Source organism: Leptonotus elevatus, chromosome 2 (assembly GCF_054856555.1).
Source record: "Leptonotus elevatus isolate MCC_2025b chromosome 2, RoL_Lele_1.0, whole genome shotgun sequence".
Lineage (NCBI taxonomy): Eukaryota > Metazoa > Chordata > Actinopteri > Syngnathiformes > Syngnathidae > Leptonotus > Leptonotus elevatus.
This window is the reverse complement of record NC_141240.1, coordinates 24,045,105-24,072,061: the sequence shown is the minus strand read 5'-3', so window position 1 is coordinate 24,072,061 and position 26,957 is coordinate 24,045,105. Positions and strand designations below refer to the sequence as shown.

The following is a 26,957-nucleotide window of genomic DNA, read 5'->3' as shown; positions in this document are numbered from 1 at the left end:
CAAATGGTTTTCAAAAAAGTATTGTTTTAATGTTGTATAATAAAAAAAATACAATCATCAAACACGTGTGAACACAAGGAAGTTGGGCAAGTGGACGTGCATTTGTTGAATCACGTAAGACCTGCTGCCACACATAACCAACATAAGACACTATCTGATGTACTGTAAACAATTTTAGCACATCAATAACATTTGTTAAACGGATCATTATCTAGTTCACGTCTGATTTTTTTATTTTTATTATGAATATGGGTATGAATAGCACATTCCTCAAGCAAATATCCCAATGCATTGTTAATCCATTAAAATTCAAAACATTTTAATACTTTTATCATACTGACCTACGTACTGAATACATTGTAAGCAAGTAGAATATCTCATAAAGGTTAATATAAATTAATATACCACATGGAAAACAACTGATTAACATAGACTATGGGAATAAAACAGTTGAGCTGACTTTGTGCATTTCCTAATGTAAAAGTTGGTTGAGGTCTCTAATAGGGGAAATAAAGCAGAATTATCTCCATCATCCAAAAGTAAAAATGACTGATGTTTTTAGTTGCCGTTCCCTTGGCCCATTTCGATAAACGTCACACCCAGCTTCAACCAACCTAAAGTTAAACCACAAGTAAACACAGTACAGTATATGTATAGTCAAGCACATTTTCAGAAAAGTACATTGAAAATTGTACTACATACTAATTTGTTACTCCACATCATTTACCCTTAAAATGTTTGCATTCTATTACAAATCAAATAACAGATAATCATTTGTTACATTTCAAGGTAAAATACACAACCCAGTCGTGTGCTTCGAGCTTCTCAATACAGTTGTGTGACAAATACAGTGGATATAAAGTCTACACACCCCTGTTCAAATGCCAGGAATTTGTGCTATTAAAAAAATGAGACTAAAATAAATCATTTAAAAACTTCTTCCATCATGCTGACCTCTAACCTGCACAACAAACAAAATCTTTTAGAGAAGAACTAAGAGCATGTGGATTCTCCCCATAAGTGGTGTTGGGAATTAACCAACCACTGATATTCAAATTTGTTAGATGTGGGTCAGCGCATTCTTGCCACACTTTTAAGTTCCTCATTAATCCCAAATTAACTTTTTCACACATCAGTGATGCCACTGTTCATAGGCATCAGTCAGAAGAATTTCCAAGGCCTTAAAACACCGTGAAGACAGTCATCATGAAGTTGCGAAAATAGGGCACATGACCAAAAACTGGAGATTCCTCCAAAATCACATTCGAGCAGGGCTGTGTGGTCTTCTAATATCCGCGTATGTTATGTTGCTGTATTTATGGATGACCAAAATAGTTACATCAGAAAGCAGGAAGGGGCTTCAAACAAGCAAGATAAGCAGATCTTAATGAATAGATTGTAATTATGTTAATGCTGCTATGATTTTCTCTCTAAGAAAAAAAACATATCCTTTACATACTGTGCTTCCACAATGTCTTACGTTTAAGTTCTTAGCCCCCCCACACAAAATACCTGTTTTCATCACAGAGGTGAATGTCTTGAAAATTAATCAGGCATTGAGGGAGAAAACCATATGGCAATCAAAAAGTGAAACGTGTGCGTGTATGTAACTTAATTCCACACAAATGTGACATTTGTGTTTACATTTAGGGCAGAGATAAACATAACGCATTTAAAAAAAAAAATTAAAAGCACAGGAGGGAATGTTCCTTTTTTTTTTTTATAACTATTGAAACACTTGAAGAAAAGGGTGTACACACTTGTTTTGGATAAAACATACAGTTCCAATAAACAATTATTTGTCATTTAAGCGTTTAAATTTTTAACCACCACAGTGGAGAAAAACAAGTCTAAAAAGAAAAAAGAAAAAGCCAACTGATGACAAAAGATGACCCAAACCTCTCAAGGCACTTGAACAAACACAACAGGGATGCTGCAGGTGATTTCAAATAAAGCAAGGATAGCAATTACATGGACTATGTTGTCTGACATCAGAGCTACTTAACATACAGTTGGTGGTTAGGATTAAATTGGTGCCAATTTGCGGTTGTGTTTCTGCTTTGTTAGATTACTTTGATTACTTTTGATCAACGGGTGACTTCAGTTATTGATCCAAAAAGTACTGTGGGGGATGGTGGTCCTTATCAGTCATTCTGCTTTGCAAAGTGCTTTCAAGCACCTGGCTATAATTATTTTTGCGCCCAAGTTAGCTATTTAATAGTACATGTGATGAATGTCGACAGCAGCAAAACATGCATTTGTTAGTCATTTTTGTCCACAAGCTAAAGAAGCCAGGCATAAAAAAAAAAAGAAGTATGCCAACTTCTTAAATGATGTGCTTCAACTGATTTTTCATCGCTAGCAATAGCACTACCACCACAGATGTTAAATTGAATTGAATGCAAAAAGTTGATTAAGAGAACCGCTAATCTGCATGAATTAACGTTGATCAGTATCTCTGGGAAGGAATGCAAAACAATACATTCTGGTAAAACAAATATACTAGCTATAACATTGAATTTGAATGTATATAGTCCTTATTTGACAACAATTGACCATCACGTCACCCCTTTGGCCCATTTGATATTTTTGACTCAACTAAATCAGCCCCTTTTGGTAACAAAACAGTCATAACAGAACGATGGGTTTGCTCAGCCTAGTTTGGTTCCCCTTATACTTTCCTTTCTGTGTAATCTGGTACTTTATAGCAGAAGACATATGCTCTTTTTGCCTCGTCTCTTGGCCTGCAGTGCTGCCCTGGTGGCCATTTCAAACACTTCCCTCACACCGTCCTTGGTCTTCGCTGAGCACTCCAGATAGCCAAAGGCACAGATTCGGTTTGCCATTTCCCTCCCATCCTCAGACTTCACAGGTTCCTGTTAACCAGATGGCAAAGTCGATTATTAAGACCAGAAAAACACGTATATTTGGGTTCTTATTTGTTTGTGGGCCTCGTTAACATAGGATGTTGGGATGGTGCCACTTTTGACTCAGTGACATGTGACCCAGTTTTCAGTGCTGTGATAGTATTGATCTTGAGCTTTTTGAATGCCTTTGATTTGGCTCTTCTTTTACTGCTGTGGCGCATTTGTGCTACTTGTTGTCCTCTTGTACGAGACGCTGGTTCTGGTTCAGGGGGTGCTGTCGGTGATATGAAAAAGGTCCGAATGCGAACGTCACAGACGCAATTGTTTTGCGGAGCCCTTAAATATCTTTTGGTTCAGCGCAAAGGTGGTGTTTTTTTGTTTTAGTTTTTTTGCTGGCTGGAAGGAGCAGCGGCTCAGATTTAGGAGCGTAATGAATATAATGTAAACGCTGTAATATATTGTGGCAAAAATTCAAAGGATTAGTATTACAATTTAAAATTATAATTATCACTGCCATATTTGGCCTAATGTGTTCCGCTGCTCTGTGCACGGCTCCATTTAGGGGTGAAATCTAGCTATGTGCATGTATGTTGTTTGTAAATCATAACGGTAACAAATAAATCACAACCAGTCTTTGTACACTCATACATGCAATTGGTAAAACATGGGGAATTATGTCTGAGTAGCAAATATTCTGTGCGGTATGGCTCTTTAAGCAGGTAGGGCTAACACCTGGATAAAGTGCTGCAGTTGACAAAATGTCCGATGAATGCTTGTTACAGTAAATTTCAACTAATGAGATAGAGCCTTGTAAATATCGTCCACTCCAACGTCAGCTTTAAACCAGATTTCTATCGTTGCACTTTGATAAAACCAGCACTCATCAATTCTGTTGTTTATGGTCATGCTATGTCTATTTGTTGACCAACATCTATTTGAATAAAACAAAACATTAATTATTGTGTAATTATTATTATTATTTTTTTTATTAATTACCAATCCTCTCTCTTAATTGTTTCATTAAAGCTCCACCACTATTACATAGGTTAATGTTATGGGGTCTTGCATGTATGAAAATTACTGGCTTTTGACATAAGAAATTTTAAACATGTTTTACAATTTTCTATATTCCAAAAAATTACAAAAATTTAATTTGCATATAGTTTGATTTTTCTTAGGTTTACATTCATTTTTGTAATTATGTGTTTAAATATAACCCTTATAATTTTGGTCATGACAATCATGACATTTTTGTTTTTACCATTTAGTCTCTACTTAAAACACTGCCTGTACAACTGATAAAAGGCTTAAATGGTGGCGGCTCTTTGGACGTTGGGGCAATTAATTCCAAATATATTTCATCTCAATGGGAAGTTTAGTTTTAAAAGTCAACCAGTGTCATAACATAAGATTTTGGTCAACCTTGGATGTGCCACTGCTGATTTTGACTGATTTTGCAAGGCCCACAGAATATTGTGTTCTATTGCTATAAAAACATGGAACCTACAAAAAAAAAAAAAGGATTAGAGTATCTTCTTTCATCAGGAAAAAAAAAGTATATTTCTATCTGTTTCCGTTTTGCAGCAGTTAGCATTAGAATATAGCTATGTTTCATCATTATTCACATATCTATTTAGAACTGTGAGTAAATGAGCTTTTTCCAACATGGCCCGAGTTGATCTATTTTGCTCTGCTGCCACCTGCTGGTCGTTTATGTAATAACTACTTAGCCGTTGAGAGGCTGCATCAGAGCCTTCTCTATGCTCTCATATAAATACGTCTTTGGGACACTTAAATAATTTAAAATAGAATGTAATTATAAGTTTTTGGGAGCAAATGAGTAACCGTAAATTTGGTTTAATGGACAGAAAAGTTAAATGTTTAATTTAGGGCTGGGCGATATGGCCAACATTCCTATCAAGTATAGTTGTTTTTTTAAATAAATAATTTGCTTACTGGTTTACATAGTCCTTTATAGAATCTATATGGATTTAAAATAAAAAAAACTATGAAATAATAAATTTACTTTAGATAACAACATTTATTGTGCAAATCTCAAATCAAAAGTCAGCACTCTCTGGTGCAAAATAGTAAAAACAAAAAATATTCAGGGATCTACACTAACTTATGTACTGGTATTACCAACTTTTTCAGTTGGTCACTTTAAAAGAAATTGTGGAGAAAGACTTTGCTTTTGTAAACATTAGTTTGTTCAATGCAGAGGGAGCAGCTCTGAGCATGCCGAGCATCAGTCAAATCTGGCCCTTCAACATTACTTTGGATAAAGTCGTCCGATGCAGTGTTCCCCAACCAGGAGTATGTGAGCACATTGCATAATATGTAAACTCAGGCAACTGATGCACATTAAATAAAACTGCTATACTATGACTCAGACTGTGTATTTCCTGTTAAATGTTTTGTTTAATGCCTGTTTAAAAGGGACTATAGTAAAGATGCTATTTTTTATGGTAAATGTTATAAGAATTATATAAAACATCAGGTTTATTCTTTTGTTTTGATTCATTGACATACCAACAACTAGAATGGAGGATGGAAGCCTAGTAGAATAGTAGATGATTCGGTAATGCAAACAGAAGTGACTAGTTGGACCATTGATTATAATTAAGTTATTAAAAAAAAAAAAAAACTCTATACGGCTCTGGTTGCTAACGCTGCAGACTTGAGTCAACTCGTATCATACAGTGACAGACTAATTAACTTTCTTAGCGTCCTTAATCGGCAAATAAATATAATTTCGAAGTGACGTAGTGTTGATGTTGAAAGACAGTCGTGTGAGGACGAGTCAAGTTTTGCGCCTTGCCGGGACGCAGATACGATGACGTCATCAACATGCGCTACCGCGGTAAGACGTTAGAGTCAAAATCTCTATTTAAAAATGTATCTTATATTGAAAATACCGTTGATGTCGCCCAGCCCTAGTTTAATTGCAGCACAACATTATATCACACAGCACCTCTATCCTTCTCAGTCACCTGTTTCATCTTTGCCAACTCTCGACGTGTGAGCTCATCATTGCGGAGGTCTTTTTTGTTTCCCACCAGAATAATAGGCACATTGGGGCAAAAGTGCTTCACCTCAGGTGTCCACTTCTCAGGAATGTTTTCTACATTGTAACAAATAAAATGTTTGTATTAAATCTATAGTAAAGCAACATGCATCAATATCAAAGGAGAAAATTGCACCTAAACTATCAGGACTATCCACGGAGAAGCACATGAGGATGACGTCGGTGTCTGGATAAGAAAGAGGTCGCAGGCGATCATAGTCCTCCTGACCTGCTGTGTCCCAAAGAGCCAACTCCACCTGTAAAAATAAAATAAAAAATAGCGTAATCATATATGGTAAGGTAATTCAGTTCGCTATTTATTTATTTAACAGCCTATTTTAAAAGATGGTCACTTGGCTACGATTTCAGATACCTTGTAAACACGAGGCCGATATCAGTACGAGTATTCACTCTTCGTGTACTTACCAATACAGAGTACCGATATTGCTACTGCATTTGACATATAAAATGTCATTTAACTCAGTAACAAAACATCAATCCAGCCATTGTGAATAAAACCATTCTTTCTAGCGCAGATTATTTGCTGATGTGTCAAACTGCTGCAGTATAGTGCCAATTACTGCCAAGTAGGACTTACTCAATGTCATATTTTCTTTGCCCTAAGTATCGGGGGCTGGTATCCACAGCCATAAGTCTCTGATATCTAAAACTAAGGCCGTATCGGCATGATATTTGGTATTGGTACTCGCTCATCCCTAGTAACCACACAAATTCAAGTGAAATTATCAAGACAACTGATTTTTGACACGTGTTAATTGAATTGTTTCTTTTGTAAACATGGCAATGACCAAAAGCTAGCTATTGCAAGTAAATGTTGTTCATAATACAGGAACAATGCTTTAGTATTTCCTTAACAATACAATTTTCAATGTAGCAGCTTCAATCAACCTTTTTACCATAAAAGTGAGAACAAGTGACAAGCTCTTTTCTTCAATCACGAATTTCTGCGAGGAAAATCAGCACAAATTACCTGTCTACTGTCCACTTCAATATCTGCCACATAGTTTTCAAATACTGTTGGCACATAAACCTCAGGGAACTGATCCTTGCTGAACACGATGAGGAGACAAGTCTTGCCACAAGCTCCATCACCAACTATTACTAGTTTCTTTCGGATTGCGGCCATCTGAAAGAAACAAATAAGAATTACGAATAATTCAGTGTGTGCAGACTGTGCAAATGCTCATTACTATATGTAGCAGCAAACATTTTCTGAAGGCAATCAAAACCAGGTCTCTCTATCACAACTGGCCGCCACCTTTGTGGAATTTTAAATTGATTACATTAAACATGAGGAGAAGGGTGTTCATCTCATTTGTTACAAGTCAGCGGGACAGTATTCCACACAACGAAACGTGTAATTTGAGTACTGTTTTTCAATATATTGTGAGAGTTGAGTGTTCGCCATCAAGAATGTAGCTCAGTTGCTAGCTTACTGCTAACGGCTATCTTATTTTGACAGGAGGTCCCTTGTCAAGCAACAGTTTATGTTCTGTACTTTTTAGCGGCGCCTCTGAAACATCCACAACAACAAAGGAAAACATAATAATTAAAAGGATAGCCTAACGGATCGTAAAATACCATTATCGTTACCCTCGAAATACTCGCCTTTCTTTGGTTTCCTGTCGAGGTTTATCAGTTCCTCAAGCGTTAGAAGATTGCGTCATCACCATGCATACTTTCAGCCAATGAGAAACAGCGTTGTCATGTTCCGGCCCCGCCTTCAATACGTGGGCTTTCAAATGGGAGCTCAGACAGTTTCGTCTTGTTGTTGCCCTCCTTTGCAGTCCTCACCTTGAGTGTGGAACAAGATGCTCTTCTTCCTAACAGCATAATTTTCCATCTTAGCAACTTCCATCAGACTTGAAAAGGTAAATAATAGTAAAGAATACTTTTTAAGTGGTTAAAGAAGGGATGAGTTACCCCGAGTGTTCAATCAGGTTTATCAAAATAAAATAAAAAAGTAGTTTGCAGCACCCTCCTCACTGTTCTATGTTGTATACACACGTATGCCTTGCAAGTGATTGATGGTGTATTCAGCAACATTTTTAAAAAAAAGTTTTTACTTGTCTTAGTATCTTTAGGGTTGCACCTAACACAGCAAGATATATAAAATATGATATAAAACATGTCGTAAAAAAATGTGCCTTCGTTAAAATGGACACATACAAATATATGATGATTTTACCTTTTGCTGTTCGTTGTTGTTTGGTTTGATGTAGTTTTGTTTTTGTTTCTGAGATTGTCAAACAACTTCTCGGTGAAAATTCTTCAAATGTGTATCAGGGGGCGCTGTTGAGTTGACCTGGTGTCAACCAATAAGCCTCGAGATGACGAGCACGAAGTCAGTGATTGGACAGTTTAAAAAGCACCGCCATTACAGTTCGCAGTTTACGTTACAGACAGACACACAGAAAATTCGGTCTCGTCTCTCTCACACACGGTAGGTTTACTTTGGTATACTTATGTGACTTTTAGCTCTGGCAAAAAAGACACCCATAATTTGTAAGTAGCGGAACGACGTGGTTCAACTTTAAGAAATGTCTTCTTTGCCAACGCGTTAGTATCACTTAACATGGTCGCCTGCATGTTTTCGTCAACCAAGCTTAAACGTTGGCTTAGGTCGGGATCAAACTGATATTTTCTTTACTTTAAGGTCGTTTGTTCAGTGAGCATATCGGCACTTTTGTGAAAATGGCCGATGACTGCGTCTGTGATCCAGCGGGCAAATATGAGTTCGACGCGCCTTCCCACGTCGTCGATTTCAAGCAGTTGACCAACGAACCTTGCGACGATGCATGGTTCGGTAAGTATTCAGTCTGACTTGTTAACATTCTTTTACAAACTACGAGCCGCTGTTTGTCGGTTGACGTCAACTGTTGTACGACAGCAAATTGTGAGTGAAAATGGATTCCGCCCTTGGTTATCTTTTGGAATTTGTGTTTTTCAGCTGCAACGTTTTTATAAAGTTTTCTAAAATAAAGCTTTAGTGAAAGTGAAAAGCTAATGTTTCATTTCAAGTTTATAAGTTTGATATTTGTCACATCAGCCTCACAGTGAAGAGGTTATGGGTTCAAATCGGGCTCTAACTTTCCTGTGTGGTGTTGTTGGTGTATGTTCTCCCCGTTGCTCCATGGGTTTCCTCCGGTTAATAGTTTCCTCCCACATCCCAAAAATATGCATTGTATGTTTATTTACCCCTAAATTGTGCATAAGTCTGACTGTGAGTGGGGCCCGAGTCGCCGACAGATGTGCATTGGGTTTTTTTAGGCTGATGCTGATTTTTGGCCAAAAAAAAAAAAAAGATTAATCCGCCGATTTTATTTAAAGAGAAAAAAAAAAATAATAATATATATATATATATATATATATATATATATATATATATATATATATATATTGTGTGTGTGAATTGCCTATTTGCTTGTGATTCGAACTGTCACTATTCGATATAGATTAATCTCAATACGACTCTATAAGTCAATTATTGTGATTTATTTTATTTTTTACTCAAATTTAGAAAATAATAATCAATAAACTTGTACATGTACACTGTAAGATTTGTATGAAAATGTACTTTAGGCTTATAAACTGTGGTCCACCGTATTTAACAAACAAATCAAATTTTAAGGCTTGATGTTCCATTAATATAACATTCTTCCATGCTTAAGGTGTGAACCCTAACTCTAATTAAGACATTTTGTTGAATATTTCCATCAAAAATTGCTCTTTAATAATCAATTCGGCTGCATATTGAATCGATGCGAGAATTGTGCGCTGTAATATCGCGATATATTGCAGAATCTATTTTTTTAACACCCCTAATATATATATTTGTGTATGCATAAAATAATTTTCCCCTCATTGCTTTTCAATGGGTATCACTTTCGCTATTAAGATTTAATCTTCTTTGAATGACAAGTCTATATGAAAGTATTGTATAGACTTGTGTCAATAATAAAACCTTTTCTTTTCTGTGTACAGCTGCTGTACTGTATATGGTTAGAGTACACACTTTGATTGGAAAAATAGCCATCACGGTTATTTGATTGAGAATGAAATCATGATTAAAGCGATTTGTGATTGTACTAAACCTAATCTTTTAATCGTATTTATTTTATCTTGTGTTATTTTCACAAGTCTTGGGATTTACTGGGCTAACCTGGGACCTCTGGGATTGTATTTCATGCTGTTGGAAGATTTTATTTTATATATATATTGTTTTGCAATAAAGACAAGCATGTTAAAGGTCAATTCAAAACTGACTGCCCCCCCCCCCCCCACACACACACTCTTCTCGTCAACATTGGCGCCTGCCTTCAGCGACATGCCCCCTGCTCTTTGATTGGCTGGAGGGGTAAACATTGACTTTCCGCCCAGAAATGTCCCTCTTATGGCAAAACACAACAAAATGGCAAAATACAGACTGGGTCGGTGGTGGTTGATGACAAAATCACCACCACACATTAACAGAGGTGTTGATTGAGAAGATTTCATGTGTATAAGGGGTGTTAATTGCCTAGTACCTGGCGATTCAATTTGTGTCAGGATTCGATTCGATCCCGATACGAATCTATAAATTGATTATTGCGATTTATTTTACTCAAATTTAGAAAATACTAATCGGTAAACTTGTAGATGTACACTGTAAGATTTGTATGAAAATGTATTTATTTATTTATCTGAAAATTCCGGGTTAGAACTGAGCCACTGCATTTAGGTTGCAGTCTGTTTCATGTTTAAACAGCACTGAAATAAAATATTAAGGCTTAATATAACATTCTTCCATGCTTAATGTGTGAATCCTAACCCTAAGTAAGACGTTTTGTTGAATATTCCCATAAAAAAGTGATGTTGAAAAATCGATTCGGCGCATATCGATTCGAGAATTGCGGGCTGTAATATCGCAATATATTGCTGGATAGATTTTTTCTAACACCCCTAATGTGTATACATGTCATCCAGTGTTTATTTCTGAGTGAAAACTTAAAACCTCACCTTTTTAATGTGCTCCTCTGTGAAGTCTTGGGTTGCAAATGAGCCCTGGTGTACTTAATACACGCTTTGAAGCAGCAATGCACATGTACACATTCACTGAGCATAAAGCTAACCGTGAGCCTGCGGCTTATGGCTAATAACAAATTAAAACATCACTTACTAAGCATAACCGCGGTAGCCTGCATAGGGCCAATAACAAAACAATAAGTGATCTTGCTAATTGTATTGTCCACCGACTGGCTGGTTTGGCCCTCCTGCCGCCGCACTGGCCATACTTGGCAGCTGTAAAACGTAACTGAGCAAGCAAGATTGTAGTGTGGGTTCTCCTGGCTGCCAAGTGGGCTGCGCTGCTTGTAGAAAAGTAGCGCTGCCAAGTGGGCTGCGCTGCTTGTAGAAAAGTAGCGATACTTTTGATTACCCTACTCTACGTGCGCACACCCTTGTAAGCTACTCAGCGATTATATGGGTTTTATTTTAGTCACTGCTGCAAACTGCTAAAAAAATAATGGCCATTGTTTTGGCACAGTAAAAAGAATGAGTCGTTTGGAATTGGACCTGGAATCGTTAAAAACAAAACATAAAAAACAACAACCCTAGGGTGGTATAGACGGGGCATGGAAGCATTCCATATCAGTGACAACTGTGAAAATGTGCATGTTGGTGACTGATGGGAGCTTTGAGCACCCATTTTTGTTTCTTTGGGATGTATACAGTACTATCTTATTTGAACTACTGTTGATGTACGTTACCATTTATTAACTCTACACATGTTATACTGTTGCGTGTTTCTTAAGGGATCAGTCTCATTTCTTGTATAGCATAATTTGGCAAAGTATAAATGCTTTATTATACATTTTTACTTGTCTGCTTGGTTTTTTTTTTTGTTTTTTTTTTGTTTTTTCCTATCTCAAAATGCATCAGATTGTTGCTTTTTAAAGGGACTGCAACATGATAAATAAACTTTTTGGAGCTTTTAGCCATGTTAAAATGCAAATTCCGCACCAAAAACATGACCAAAGTTGTGTTTTCCTCCATTCGCCCCTGTATGAGAAATTCTAGGTTATTCTGCTCTCAAAGCACCAGCCCCTCCCAACCTGAGAAAACGAGCTGTTTGATGTCATTGTGTGCGGCCCCACCCCCGCACCGCCTCTGCGGACTAAGCGCACGCCCACTTTCTCTGAGACCTCCCTCCATGGGATAATGACAAAAGTAGCCTTTATCAATAAACATTCTGTCCAAATGAATTCAAAGCAATCAATTAGTCTTCACATTTGCAATGCTAAAGTTCAATGAAATGACAATTGGCTGCCTTGAAATCCATTGGCTTACACTGGTGTAAACTAAAAGTAAAACATTTGCACTGATCAGTTTAAATGAATGGATAGTGCGCTCGCCCCATAAGCAACAGGGTGCGGGTTCGACCCGCTGTGTTATTATTATTATTTTTTTCTTCCTTCTTTCCTCTAACGTCTCTGCGCCCCTCCTCTTCCACGATTTCTTGCGGCAAGGACCCGTTTTGTTTCAAATGTTTATTCAAGGATTGATGGCTTGCGTGACCAAACGCAAAGATCTAGCAGCCCGTGAAGTTTAGAGTCCATTTTAAAAATCACTTGAAACCTATCTGTATTGGTGTTGCACGGGTTACCAGTACCGTACCTTGATCTATTTGGCGTCAAAAACGGCTCTGTATCATTTATATACATAATAAATACGAGACAGCCCGCCAACTCTTGTCACATACATGAATGGCCGCCTGTCTACCGCTATGTGGGGGAAACGCCTTAAGCGCCACGCCTCTTTCAGTGAGGGCGCAGGAAGATGGTTTCATGCACTAAAGGGCTCGCTGGACGTCCACTCCTCGTTGAGAAGTATGACGCGGTAATTAAGACTTCACGGGAGCGCGCAAGCAGAATGGAAGCCACGCGACAGCATTGGTGTTGCCTACGCATGGTTTCAATAAAAGCATGAAGAAGAACACGTGTGGTTTTCAGTTTTAGAAACGTTTTATAACGAGCAAATGTTTTGCGTGGAGAAGCAGAAGAAAAAGCAATCATTCCTGCAGTGGACTCGAGGTGCGGTCAATGAACAGGCACACAATAGGAAATCAGTTATGCAAAGAAGTAGCTCAGACGACTGACAGAGCAACAGACACAGGTTGTGATGCATTTTTGACACTTCTCTTAAAAAAATAAAGTGTGAATTCTTTTGTTCCCTGTTTGTAGTATTTGACTAATTGGGAGCGAAATGGAGGCGAGCAGAGACACGCACGCACACTCAAGCAACATTACATTGAGTCATTGGAATGCCACTGTATTGCCAATATTTAAAATGGATGACATCAAATACAGTACTTTAAAAATATGGCATGCAAAAGCACTTGCAGTATAAACAAATATATACAGTATGTACATAAATTGACATGTATACATCCCAATATTTGGAATTAATAATACATTAAGATAATTTGTCAGTTTTAATTTTGCTGATGTTTTATCGAGGTCGAAATTTTGGTATCGTGACAACACTAATCTGTATGCTTCGTGGGTGTTGCGCGAAGCTGACTGCTCGGACGACATCACGAGGGGGGAGAGGCGGGGTTTTACTGAACCGAGCGTTTGACTTCCGGGTAAGAAAAATGGCCACCGAAATAACTCTTATTTCATAAGAACCCCTAAAGGAGTTGTATACTTAACTTGTTCGTGCCTGGGCCTTCTACAATAAGTATTAAGATGTTCTTAATCTAAAATTGCTTAATACTGATTTTTTTGTTTTTGCAGAACAGCAAGCTGTTTGTCAGGCAACCCCCGAACATCCATCCATGGGGGGCCCGATGAGAATTGCAGTAACAAATGCTGGTTAGTTTTACATTGATGTTGTTGTATGCTGAGTTAGGGTTGTTCCGATACCGGTCTTTGGAGGGGGCCCCGATACGGCATTAAAACACTAGTATTGGTATCGGCGAGTACTAACAAATAACTGGCAAATGCCGTTTACTGATACTAGTATAGAACTTTGAACGCAGTGCCTTGACTTGCTCTCACACGACACTCGTTGCCTGATCACCACATGCCAAGCGATCGCAGCTCATAATTGATCTGTGGGCCTCCTTTTTCTTCCTGGTTGTTGGTTCAAACGGCAACAGCGGAACAAGTGTCTAAGCTGTGTATTTTGAAATGCTACACAATCGTTTAGAAAAAGCAAGCACAGCACACGCGTTCCATATGCAGACGGCCGTCGGAATAGATATCGATACATGGATAGCTGTCATACTAAACAAGTCCCACGACCCCCGATTTATAAAATGACACACTCGGTTTGTAGCATAGTTTCATATATGATGTTTGTAATGTTAGAGTAGACAATATTAAGTATTGTACTCTTTGCGTGTTCAATTAACTGAATGGTGAGATTCTGTTGAAGGAGTTCCTTTGCAAAGGTTTTGATTACCAGAAGCTTCTGGTCCACATTGACAAATTCATCCAAGCGATGTCTCTGTTCTGATGTGGCTCCTTCCTCTTGGCTCACATCGTTATTTATTCACAAAAAGGGTTCAGAAAAAGGTCAGCCCACAACCCACCTGGTTACAACTGAATGAATACAAGAAAATCCCTCTCTCCTCCCTTCTGCAAGTTCAGCAAGTTCCCATAGCTATAAATCAGATTAAAAGAATACAATAATAATAAGCCTGACTCCCTTCCCCGGAACCTCCCTCTGATTACGAATGAATAGACAGACCCGTTGCTCTTTCTCATGAAAGTAACACAGATAAGAATATAGGTCTATTCATACAGCCATACTGAGTTAACATAATTATAAACGGCTAAAATATAATTTAAAACTAAAAAACAATGTTAATAACTCATCATTCCCTCATTTGAGCTCTTGAGAGCTCAACACATTAAAACATTTTTTTTTTTTTTTCAATGGTTGTGTGGTAAAAATAATTATCCTTAAAACATCCCTTTAGCAGAAGAGGAGGTAGTTTAGCAATCATATGACATTAAAAAACAATTTGATACATTTAAAAGATTTTTAGTGGAATAAGCATAGCATATGTGAGGCTTAACATAAAATGTTGTTCATTGAAAAGTGTCGCAATGTATCGGCAGACGAATATGTGTTCTTTGAAGCCATCTTGTGATGAAGTTCTTTGAAGGTCTTTTTTTTTTTTTTTTAATAATGAAAAGAGTGTCGCAATAGTTCGTCTCTTCTTTAAGAATTTGGGGTAGACTACCCAAATTCTTCGATTTGTCACCTGGGATTATTCTGCCCAAAATGTGACTGATCAAAGGAATGATTGCCCAAGAAAAGGCACTTGCTCTTGATCCGTTGACTGATGTCCTCAAACGGCAGCTCCGGAACCGGGCACGGATTCAGCTGACGTGGCTCCAGGTCGGAGGTGATAAGATTGATGCTCCAGTTGTGGAATTTCGTCTCTCCTTTCAACCTGAGAGCATCAGTTGATGAGATGGCCGAGCCTGGCACGTCTCCGGAAGCCTTGTAGACCAGATGTGGCATTTTCTCTGTGCAGAGAACTGCACAAGATTTCCTCACCAACCCCCTGGGGCCGTTCTCCTGAGTGCAAAAACTTTTCATTTTTAGTTTCTCATAAACTCACATAAATTTTATTTGGAGAAAAAAACTCTGATAGTTTTTGTTAGTTGGGATTAGTAAATGTTATTTGATTAAGATCCGTAGGTCCTGTGCTGTTGGAACAGGAAAAGATCTATTTTTGTGACATTAAAATAGAGCCCAGCCCTTGATTGAGTTGAATGACATTCGCTCATTCATTAATATAAGACAGAGCTTATAAATATTTATCTTTCAAATAGGTTTTGTTCAATAATAGGTAATTTTTTACCATGACTAAATTTGTTCTAAATTTGCATAACTGTGCCTTTCATATCTCTTATTCTCTTCCCAGAATCCCATGACCGGCCGAATCCTGGCATGCTGGGAAAAACTCACATATATTCATATTATCTATACTCTTTTGCAAACACTGGGCTCCAAACATTACATTTTTTACATATGATTCTGAGATAAAAGATATAATATAATATAATTACCTTCATTCGGCGAATATACATTATTGTCCTTGCTTGCTTCAGACTTACTTTGCGATCGATTTCCTCTGATAGATTTCTTCATATTCAAACTGTGAATGATCATTTTCAAACTCATCCTGTCAATTGGAGTGTCGGCCGATACCCCACAACCTTTTTAATTTCGTTTTTAAGTTTGATTTTAATTTTCTAACTCGTCTACATTGGTTAAATTCTTAAACATAAACTCCCTCATTTGACAAAGATCCACTGATTTTTTCAAACACGTCAAGATAAAGGGAGGACAAAATAGAGACCTCATGACTCAAAAGACGTCATAAATAACTCAACCCTCTAAATCAGGCTATGAGATAAACAAAAGAGCTACAAAACACGATAAAACTGAGCATAAGCAGATACAACTTAAGACACTAATATATGATGACTTTGGGGCCATAAAAATAGAGGTAACCATATTACTCTAATTCTCCTAGAGTCCCGAAAATTATTTAAACTGCCAATCAACCTCACCTCTTTTATAGATTAGTGGGGCTGAGGATAAATTCATCTTCAAACTGCTAATCTTTCACATATTAGCGGGGCTCATAAAAAACACAGCACACAAAATATTTCTGGGATTTATAAATCACAGTGCTGTTAAAAAAAAATCAAACTTAGCCATCAAACTCTTAGTTAGTCTTTTACTTGTTACTACTCATTTTATTCTATTATTTATTTTATACTATAGCTGGAGCTGGACGAAGTCCAAAAAAATTCCTCACGGGGAAAATAAAAATATATCATATCATAACATATTAATAAAATTCCCATTGTACCAATTCAGAAACTGATTCTCCCAAAAATATAGGCAAAAATTTAGTAGGCTATAGATTGAAATAAATTTTCTCAATCCCTCATTTCAAATTTACATATGTCGTTTTCAATTTCCTGAAATATCTTGCTATAGATCACAGTTCCCCACTCAACACATTAAAATGCCTTGCATATCACTATGTAGCATTTTACTGAATGGATCACATCTCATTCCGACCACCAACTTTCTCAGTCCAGACCCCCAGCAAAAGGCAGGACGGCAGCTGTTGTCAATGTTCAGTCCTGGCCAGCATGGCGGCTGTTGTGGCAGCAATGTTCAAAGCAGGCATTTAGATTTCCTCTGGATGCAAAACAGCCATAGGGGAGAAGTCACTAGAATGAGGCGTATACACAGTCACTGGGCATCGAGGAATTTGAACATCATGTTTTTCTTAGGCATAGGACGAGAAGACTGTTGCTCTGCGGCTTTTGACCTTTGATCTCTGCCACATCCATTCAGACGCTGTCTGCAATGTGGATCCGATGACACACAGTCTTTCTGAGAGCTCACCTGATCAAAAAATGCACATTCGTTGATACAATGCTTTAAAAATGCCAGACTGAGGATATGGGATCATAGCAAGACAGTTCACTCCCTGCTTTCTCAAAAATGTTTCGTAAAAAACACAGCCTCTTTATTCATTTCTCTTTTTTTTTTTTTTCAATACCCCTTCAAATAGCTACTAGCCATACAACGTATCAGCAGCTGGGGCGCATCCCGTTCGCAGTTTGTAATCAGTGAAGGCCATCAAACCCTCATCTGCCTTGGAACTCAAACATCAGTTTCTGAAATGACACACTCAGAGAAAAAACAAATATTAAAAATCATTATTAACATGTCAATTTCAAAAACATTCATAACTCTTTATTCAACTATCTTATTTCCAGCCACAGCTATAAAGATGTAGGCATAATTATATCAACTCTCAAACAAAATGCCATTATTTTATCATTACTCTTTATTCATTTGTCCCGAAAAGGGAAAGTTAACAAATTAACCATCGTCATCAATCATTAAAGTGTAAAGATTTATTAGCTCAGTCAAATACTATTACTTATTTTATATTGTTTATCATTCCTCTCTTACCATTTTGACAAAAAAAGAGTCCCATTACGAGGACACATTATGCTCACAGCGCACAGCTCAGCCCCCACCTTTTTTTCTAACCTAGAAACGGGGGAAGGGGGGGGCAGGAGGAATCTTAACATTATAAATCGCAAAACCTATTTTATCATATTCCCATTAATAAAACAAACGCCACTATCACAACAGTATCATCTCACACAAAATAACACCAAACTTAGTTAAAATATTAAAGAAAAACAAACAAAATCCCCATATGCACACTTCTCACTTACAAACCCCCACCTTTTTAGAAGCTAGGTCACACACTCAAATGCATACGCACACATTCTTCAGTCATTATTTAAAAAATAAAATAAACGGTGTTATTCCTTCAATTCGTTGTCTACAAATCTTATAGCATTTAAACCGCAGTTCCATACGGTGATTTCAATAAACGGGTTAACTTCGAACACATCACCCGTAAACTACTCCAACAATGCTGGAGTCATTTTAGCACCAAATTCAGCCTTTTTCCATTATCAACAAAGAAAATACAAAAGTCTGACATACCATTTTGTCCAGCAAAAGCTTTGTATACAATCGATCCATAGTTCGTTTTTTCATTGTTCATCGACGCTTTTATTTTTCGCTGAACCGGAAGCGCATTCAGGACAAACCATTCTGTATCCGGGTCGAAATCGCCTCCATTTTTGTTTGTAGTTTTTATGTTTACTTCCGGATTCAATACAGTGACGTCTCACTTTCAATATTAATAGTTCAATATGTTAACACATATGGCCACACACAGACACACATAAGAATCACGTGACCTCTCGTTTATACACAGCGGTTACCCAATCCCGCTGAGCTAAACTGTTCTCCCTTTATTGCAAAATTTTTGCAAGGCGCTTATTTTTTAAGAAATTTGTCACGCGCTCACGAATTCAACCGTGGAACAAAAGGAATTCAAACGGGAATCCTGACCTCAAAACTACATATTGTAGAAGCGCCTACAAAATAAAATAAATCACGTAATCTCTCGATTGCAAATACAGTGATACAAAATCCAATCATCGCTGTAATCAACCTGGACCCCTTTCTGTTCAATTTCAAACAGGCGCTTTTTCAAAAAAAAAACATATTACGTGTAAATAGGACTTTTTCAATAAGAGCCATGAACAAATATGATACTCGTCCCCAAATCGGCCAAAACTGCTTAAAAAGCAGAGCGCATACCATAATCTTCAATATATATTATGGTCTAAGGATTCTTCATAGCGTTGACGAAAAACAAAACAAATCAAAAAATTAACCGCTATTTCTTCCTGTACAAAAAAAGCTTCATCACTTCGAGTCTGCATTACGTCACCTTCAAATGCACCACTCCACGACGTGTTTAGTTCAATATCGTCGGAATTATCACAACTCACAATAGAACGACATCAAACTACACTCGTTCACACAGATCTCTTTTAAAATTTAGACAATTTTGGAAGACGAAAAACCAGCTGCAGCGGACCAGACAGACAAAACTTCTTCTACGTGGATAAAGATCTCCACTTACCGTACTTAATTTATTTAGGCCTAGAAGTTCCGCCCGTCCTTGAACGCCGCAGCCTGTTCCACGTCAAAATAACACCATCCGTTTGGTTCAACGGAGGAGACCATTCGTTATAATTCAGCGTCGGCGGTCACCATTTGTTAGAGTAGACAATATTAAGTATTGTACTCTTTGCGTGTTCAATTAACTGAATGGTGAGATTCTGTTGAAGGAGTTCCTTTGCAAAGGTTTTGATTACCAGAAGCTTCTGGTCCACATTGACAAATTCATCCAAGCGATGTCTCTGTTCTGATGTGGCTCCTTCCTCTTGGCTCACATCGTTATTTATTCACAAAAAGGGTTCAGAAAAAGGTCAGCCCACAACCCACCTGGTTACAACTGAATGAATACAAGAAAATCCCTCTCTCCTCCCTTCTGCAAGTTCAGCAAGTTCCCATAGCTATAAATCAGATTAAAAGAATACAATAATAATAAGCCTGACTCCCTTCCCCGGAACCTCCCTCTGATTACGAATGAATAGACAGACCCGTTGCTCTTTCTCATGAAAGTAACACAGATAAGAATATAGGTCTATTCATACAGCCATACTGAGTTAACATAATTATAAACGGCTAAAATATAATTTAAAACTAAAAAACAATGTTAATAACTCATCAGTAACAAACCAATCGGCGTCAAAATCGCTAAATATGATTTTTCAGAGCCAAACACACAGCTTGCTCTATGGTCTCCGCAGCTAGCTAGTGTAGCATGCCAACATTTAGGAGTCTGCCTTTTACTCACGCTTGCCTGCTAAATCTGGACCTCCGAATAGACAAAGGTGCGCCCAAGGCTCCAGCGAGCCCAAAGAGGTGGCCTTTTTTCCGGGCCTACTTTTACACATGATCGCCTGCCCTTGTTGAGGCTCCCGGGAATCTGTATATTTGCTGTGAAGACTATTCCACTATTTTACACCAAAATGTGCAACAATAACTGGACCAAATTCATCCGTCGGCCGAAATGCAGTGAGAGATTCTACTTAAGGTGTAAGCCATTTGAAACTTCTCCATTTGCTATCTATTATCCGGGATTAAAAAAAATATATATATGTTTTTGAGCCCAGCAGGATATATTATTATTATAATATTTCCACATTCAACTGGAATTCATTCATTGAGAAGATTAACTTTTATTGGGGGGGGGGGCAAAAAAATGGTATCGGAACAACCCTACCTCATACATCGCAGAAGCACTGTAACATTGACTTGTGTATGGGACAAAGCACAAAATGACCCCATGTTGAAGAGTTAACCCGCAAACAAGTCAAGTGAATGAAAAGTGTTTTGTCTAGCCAGATGAATTACACTACTACTGCTCTCTTATATTATTTATCAGCTGGCATATTTATTTTGCTTTCCATGCTTGTCAAACTGAAGAATGAACAGCAGCAACCAATAGACTATCATTAAGTTGCATCACTTCAAAACAGTATAAAAAAAATAAAGGATTCTGTAGTGATGTACTGTACCAGTCTGCATTGACGGCTCACGTGTGTGCGCGTGCACAAATTACATAATAAAAGTGCGACGCACCAGGTGAGTGACGTAATAATCACCCAATGCAAAGTATTAATAATGAAATTGGTTGACAACACTTTAGTATTGATTTGGTGTGAATATTCATAAATGTGGGCTGCCTTCATAGTTTCTGCCTGTAGGATACACCAATGAAGTTGAAAGACCAAAGTACAATTCGCAGTGACGCACTTGAATCTGATGCATCTCTGATATTTGATGCAATTCTTTCTGTAAACATGAACGTGATGTATTTTCAGTTTCTAGAGCTGCTGTCTCCAAAGCGCATGACGGCAGTGCAGTAGCAAAGATAAAGACCGAAGATGAACCACGCAGGTACTTGTTTAATACGTTTGTGAATATGGACTTCCAAGACTACAGGCTTCTGTTGAGGTCTTGTAGCTGAAATATGTGCTTTTTACTGTTACGACTGACTCACATTTGTTCTTTAGAGTTTCAAAGCGTAAGAGGAAAGATGGTTTGCCTTCTAACAATTCCAAAAAGTCCCAAATGTAAGTATTGTCAATTAAAAGGTCTATATAAAACAATATATCTAATCTCAGAATTGACATACATTTAAAATGTTTTAAAAATAAATCCAAAATGGAGGGGGCGGGGGGGTCACATTGGATAAAATTTTCTTCCGCCTCCTGTTGTAAAATTTGTACTTTCATTCCAATATGATAGCTAATGTTACACATTTATAATAATTTGGGGGTTTTTTTCTTCTTCACATAATTGCCCCACAGAAGGCATTGAGATTGTATCAGTCATGATTTGGTTACTATATTTACAGAAATTCTAATAGTGCTGAGGACCTAGCGAAAACCAGCGGGAATGAAGCGGAACAGTATTGCGATGGAGAACCTAATTTGACTTCATCTGAGAGTCTCCCTCATGAAGAACCATCCACTTCAGTAAGTAACATCTCTTACATGCCTTTTGTAAATGCTGTCATGGAAATTGTACAGCATTTTATCATAAAGATCTATCTCGGCATGTACCTAGGGGTTTCCCACACCATGTTAATACTTGGGTGGGCCACCCAAGTAAATTGGCCATCACCCAAGTAGATTTCAAGAAAATGTAATAAAAATATCGTTGCAAGCAGATATACCGCATATAACATTAGTTAGTTCGCCATCACTCACTTGTGGATCATGAGGTTAGAGGAGACGCAAGTTGCAGGGCAATCTGAAAATTGAAAATGTTCTAACGCTACAATCTAAAGAATGGAAAAAGATAGAAATATACTTTTTTCTGATGACGGAATAGTCTAATCTTGCTTTTGGTATGTTCCATGTTTATATAGCAATAGAACACAATATTCTGTAGGCCTTGCAAGATCAGTCAAAATCCAGTAAAACGGCTGATATTGAAGGGGTTGCTCCAATGAAAATGGCTTTTATTCAATGAGTTAATTGCAGCCTTAAAAATAAAACATGTCTGTATTATGAAATTAATATTGCTTGATTTATTTAGTTAGAAAAAAGACTACTATTATTGTTTTCTAAAACTTTTTTTTCTTCTTCTCGTGATGCACCAAATTTTTGACCGAAAATGGCAAAAATGTGCATTTTCAGCATTCAACCAAAATAAAATTAAAGCCGAAAGAATATGGCCAAAAGAGGATGTTGAGGTGACGCAAGCAAAAAAATAATAATAATACTGCAAGTGTCTGTTTGAATTAAACACCAAACACGGGAGTGAGTGTCCGCCGTGGCGTTTGTGTACCGGCAGCTTCATTGTGCACATCGGAGAAGGAGAGGGTCGCTTTGTAAATATGTTTAAAAAAAAAGAGCGCTGCCGTACTGCACTACAGGTGAGCACTACAGCGCTTCCACTTTTTCACTTGCATTCTGGTGGCTGTGCTAAATTCTTTAGCTAATGTTAGCACTACTGCTATTAACAATTTTAAACAAGTAAACACTTACCACTATCTCCGGGTGACTACAGATCTGTACGGGACGTCGTGTGTGACTTTGCAGTCCGTTATCAAAGCCGATTGGCTGGCGCGAAGAAATTTATTTATTTCTAAACGTTGGTGAATGTGCCGATTTTAAGTGCGCCGTACCGTGTCCCTCTCCGAATAGCCTACAAATGCGTCATCCGCACCACACACATCTGTGCCCGCCGGTGTGAAGTATTGTACATTGACTATAAAGTGCAATTGCACCGCCCAAAAATGCTCAGTTGCTCACTCCGCGTTTGGTGTTTAATGTACCATTCGCCAACATGTCTGCGGTGTCGACACATTTCAATTTTTATTGTGCTTTGTTAAAATGCCCGTCCACAGCGTTTCGGTTTTCGGCCAAGCATTTCTCGTTTTTTGGCCCAAAAATTTCATTTTGGTGCAGCCCTAATTTTTTCATTATGTTTGGAAATCATGGGCGTATTTAATCACGCTTTGGCCAATCAAGGAATATCTGACATGTCATTCATATTCGCATGGGCGTAAACTCCTGCTCGTCACAAATATATTGCACCATTATGTGTATATAGTTGTTGGTGTGTCCCTCTAGGAGGAGAGTTTTGTGTTTTTGTGCTTGGTGACCTTGCTTTCGCGGGGCCAACATTTGGTTTACGAACACATTCATGCAGCATGTTCGGCGGTGATGCATAGAGCAACAAGCATACATGGAACACATAGACGTCCAGCAAACTTTCATGATTGGACCGTGTGCGTCTGTGGTCCGCGTGCAAGTTCACAGCAGCTGACAAATAAGCAATGCAGAAACCATAGAACTTGGAAGACTAAATAAGATAACTATAACTTAGAGCATTAAGCGACCAGATAAAATTCTTTCTTGCATGCTGAACAACAGGTCTCATACACTATATGACCAATTTGGTCATAGTCTTAAAGCCCGCGTCTCATAAATCTGACTCTATTTTGTTAGACAGATGTACTGGGTGGTTGCAGTGTTGCCAGACCTGGGAATCATCCAATGAGCAACAAGAAGAAGGTGACCAAAGACCCATATGTCCCAGTGGCTGAGCATATAATGCAGCTACAGAAGCGAACCCCTCAACGCTTCCGTCAACTGAGTCGCCAGGAAAGGGCCAAAGGTGTGGAGCTTTTTGCTGTTTCTCAAATGGCGGTGTGAAACGCAAGGAACTCTCACAGGTGTTTTTAAATGCTTTTAACAGGGCCACCTAAAGGAAAGGCCCAGCGATTGCGGCTCACTCGGCCTCAGTCCCCCAAATTTTCAACAAGGCTGAGGAGACGGCCCACCATGGTTAAGGGCAGTGCTCAACAGGAGGCTGAAAAGGAGGAGGAACTTCACAAGTAAGGTCAACACTACTATCCAAACCATGTATTGAATGCAGGGTCAACGTATTTAAATGTCTGGTGCTGAATTTAAACAGGTCAACTTTCAAGGCTCAAGAGCTGAACAAAAAAATTCTTGAGAGTAAAGAAAGTCTGAAGAAGCCGGTGGTGAAGCAGTCCACTTCCCACGAGGCCTTCACCATGCACATTGAAAAGAGGCTCCAGGAGAGGCAGGCAACCAAACCACAAGAGGAGCCGCAGGCCACTTTCAAAGCACAAGAACTGCCCAAGAAGATCCTGGAAGGAGTTGTGGTGAGTTCAAATTCTTCAGAAAAGTAGTCACTCTTTCAGGTGGAATCTACTGGATTTTGTTGTTGTGGGGTTTCAATCAGGGGATGTTTTTAATATTTGTCAATTTTGGGCTTCTGACACTTTTGTGATGAACTTGACCTGTTGTCAACAGGGAGTGCCAGAGAGGAAAGTGAGGCACCCGACTGTGGCACATTCGCCAGCCTTCATCCTCCCAAAGAAAGCACGCATTGATGTCACAGCAGAAGAAGTGAGGACCTCGTGTACAGTGCTCGAGTGCAATTCCTTCACTGTCCGGCATGGAATAATGCTGAACCCTCTTCTTAGGTGAAGCCTCTCCCTTCAATCAAGCATGTCCCAGTTCCTCAATTTGGCATACCATTCCAGCCCACGCTGCAGGACAAGCGACACACAGAGGTGTGTCCTTTCTCCTTTGAGCAGAGGGAGCAAGAGAGAAAGAAACTTAAGGACATCAGGGAGCAAAAGGGGGACGAGGTGAGATGGGTTGGCCTTTTGGCCATTCACTTACACATTCGGTCCTATGCATAACTTAAAAAATAAAATCATGTCACCATTCTCAACCTGCCTAGGTTCCAGTGTTCAAGGCTCAGCCGCTGCCACACTTTGTCAGGGTGTGTCTCCCGGAAAAGAAGAAGCTGGAGGCCACAAAGCCTGAGCCCTTCAAGCTTCTGGCCGATGAACGCGGCACAGTCAAGAGTGACCGCTTGGAGCAAATAGTACGTGAGGATCTGAAACAAACCACACATGGTTGTTTTGTGACCACCCACCCAGTTGTTAATATGCAAATGAGCTTGCTTTTTTGCAATGTGTAAATATTTATATTTGCGCTGGGCATTTTTCTCAATATCCTTAGTCTATTATTGGGTGCTTTTTATTGAGGTGGGAGAATTTTATTTATTTATTTTTCTGAAATCCTGCTTGGCCAACTGTGGGGGAGTCAACAATGTCGTGCCCTCCATTTTGCCTCTATTGCTTCAACATGTGATTCAAATCGGGTAACGGGGTTCTTGGCCCATGTTTATTTCTACCAACACCAATTATTGTACTGAAAATGCTTTTTCTTTTTCTTTTGGGGTAGATTAAAGAGGAGGAGAGAAAAATAAAGGAGGCCGCAGAATTTAAAGCCAGGCCGAACAAAGCCATCCATAAAGAACCTTTCCAGCCAAAAAAGGAAGATCGCCCTCCAGTGGGTAAGATGATATGTTAGTCTGGCATTTGTGAGTTCTTATTTACATAAGGTTCAAGAGAGTAAATGAGAAGGCTGACGATTAAGCAAAACTTTACCTGCGGACCCTCTTGATGACTTTATTCTTCCACAGTTGTGGAGTCCTTTGAGCTGGCAACAGAGAGACGTGCCCGAGGCCGTGATGAGTTCCAGCAGCGTCTTTGTGATAAGGAGGCTGCCTTAGCGCTTCAAGCCGAGCATCTGCAGCGGGCGGAGGGGGAAAAGCAGAAACTGGCTCTCGCTGAACTTCGACAGCAACAAGTGCGTGCAAAATTTACTTTCACATGCACTTTTGCTTTATCACCTTTTTCGCAGGGTCAACAGAAAGCTTGAGTCTATCCCACTGCCTCAGAAGAATGGGTATTAGCTCAGCAGCCAAAACTCCAAGCACACTTAGGCTCACATGCAGAACACGATAAACGTTTTTCAATGTGAATTGGAAGAATATTATTGCAAAATAAAAAAAGATATAAACATAAAATAACTTGGAAGGTTACTGGAGTGCTGAAGTTGACTTAAAAGCCCTTTTTTAAATGCGAGAATTGAGGAGTTGGGACCTTATGAATATGGCCAGTTCAAAATGTTTAATTCATATTCCTTTCATTGGGTAGCATTGAGTTGTAGCCTGATGTGCAAGTAACGTTTTTTGTTTTGTTTTTCATCGAGTTGCGTGAGTTAACAAATCAAATTATCAAGTCTTTGATGGAAATGGTTTGTATTGATGTAACAAAGCCTATTTATTTTTTAGATGTATCAAGTCTAATGAAATTTAAAACCTTACTGCTGTGTTCTTCTGAACATGTGTCCATTTTGAGGTGATTACTTTAAATCAGATGTCCTGCCTCTTCGTCCCTGCAGGTCCACAAGGCACAACCCATTCGCCACTACAAGACTGTGGAAGTGAAGAAGAGTGATGTTCCACTCACAATCCCTCAATCTCCAAACCTTTCTGACCGCTTCCGTTTGTAATCAATCTTTTTTTTGTTTTTATTATCTTGTTCTGTTGGTATTTACTGTTCTTGCAATAAAGTTTGCATGTTTAAAAATAACATTTCCAGGTTTTAAGACCATGGCTACTAG

The 26,957-nt window shown here is 38.5% G+C and overlaps 2 protein-coding genes across 4 annotated transcripts; one reads left to right on the top strand and one right to left on the bottom strand.

The window, feature by feature from the left end:
• Positions 1–4: 4 nt before the first annotated feature.
• Positions 5–7,767, bottom strand: LOC147179295 (rho-related GTP-binding protein RhoA-C-like). Its single transcript, XM_086069347.1, has 5 exons — positions 7,564–7,767; positions 6,926–7,081; positions 6,071–6,191; positions 5,861–5,991; positions 5–2,876 (listed from the first exon to the last, which is right to left on the bottom strand). Exons 2-5 carry the CDS (start codon positions 7,079–7,081, stop codon positions 2,703–2,705), a joined length of 582 nt encoding a protein of 193 aa, XP_085925473.1. The 5' UTR covers positions 7,564–7,767; the 3' UTR covers positions 5–2,702.
• On the top strand, positions 7,681–26,957 carry tpx2 (TPX2 microtubule nucleation factor). Of its 3 annotated transcripts, none has more exons than XM_086069345.1 (15): positions 7,681–7,826; positions 8,612–8,761; positions 13,731–13,808; positions 21,312–21,387; positions 21,504–21,563; positions 21,848–21,968; positions 23,952–24,120; positions 24,202–24,340; positions 24,421–24,634; positions 24,786–24,881; positions 24,959–25,126; positions 25,222–25,368; positions 25,731–25,842; positions 25,972–26,138; positions 26,736–26,957. In XM_086069345.1, the coding sequence occupies exons 2-15, from the start codon at positions 8,650–8,652 to the stop codon at positions 26,844–26,846; spliced, it is 1,770 nt and encodes a 589-aa protein (XP_085925471.1). In that variant the 5' UTR covers positions 7,681–7,826; positions 8,612–8,649; the 3' UTR covers positions 26,847–26,957. The 3 variants fall into 3 exon arrangements, with proteins under 3 accessions (XP_085925471.1, XP_085925470.1, XP_085925469.1); XM_086069344.1 differs by lacking the exon at positions 7,681–7,826 and adding an exon at positions 8,282–8,398; XM_086069343.1 differs by lacking the exon at positions 7,681–7,826 and adding an exon at positions 8,396–8,514.

Bases quoted from the DNA above. Each gene is read 5' to 3' on its own strand.
- LOC147179295 (XM_086069347.1), bottom strand. From the start codon at position 7,081: ATGGCCGCAATCCGAAAGAAACTAGTAATAGTTGGTGATGGAGCTTGT. The intron at 5,992-6,070 runs GTGCAATTTTCT...GTTACAATGTAG, and splicing joins GGATAGTCCTGATAGTTTAG to AAAACATTCCTGAGAAGTGG. The intron at 2,877-5,860 runs GTGACTGAGAAG...TCTGGTTAACAG, and splicing joins AGTTGGCAAAGATGAAACAG to GAACCTGTGAAGTCTGAGGA.
- tpx2 (XM_086069343.1), top strand. The intron at 13,809-21,311 runs GTTAGTTTTACA...ATGTATTTTCAG, and splicing joins AATTGCAGTAACAAATGCTG to TTTCTAGAGCTGCTGTCTCC. The intron at 21,564-21,847 runs GTAAGTATTGTC...CTATATTTACAG, and splicing joins AATTCCAAAAAGTCCCAAAT to AAATTCTAATAGTGCTGAGG.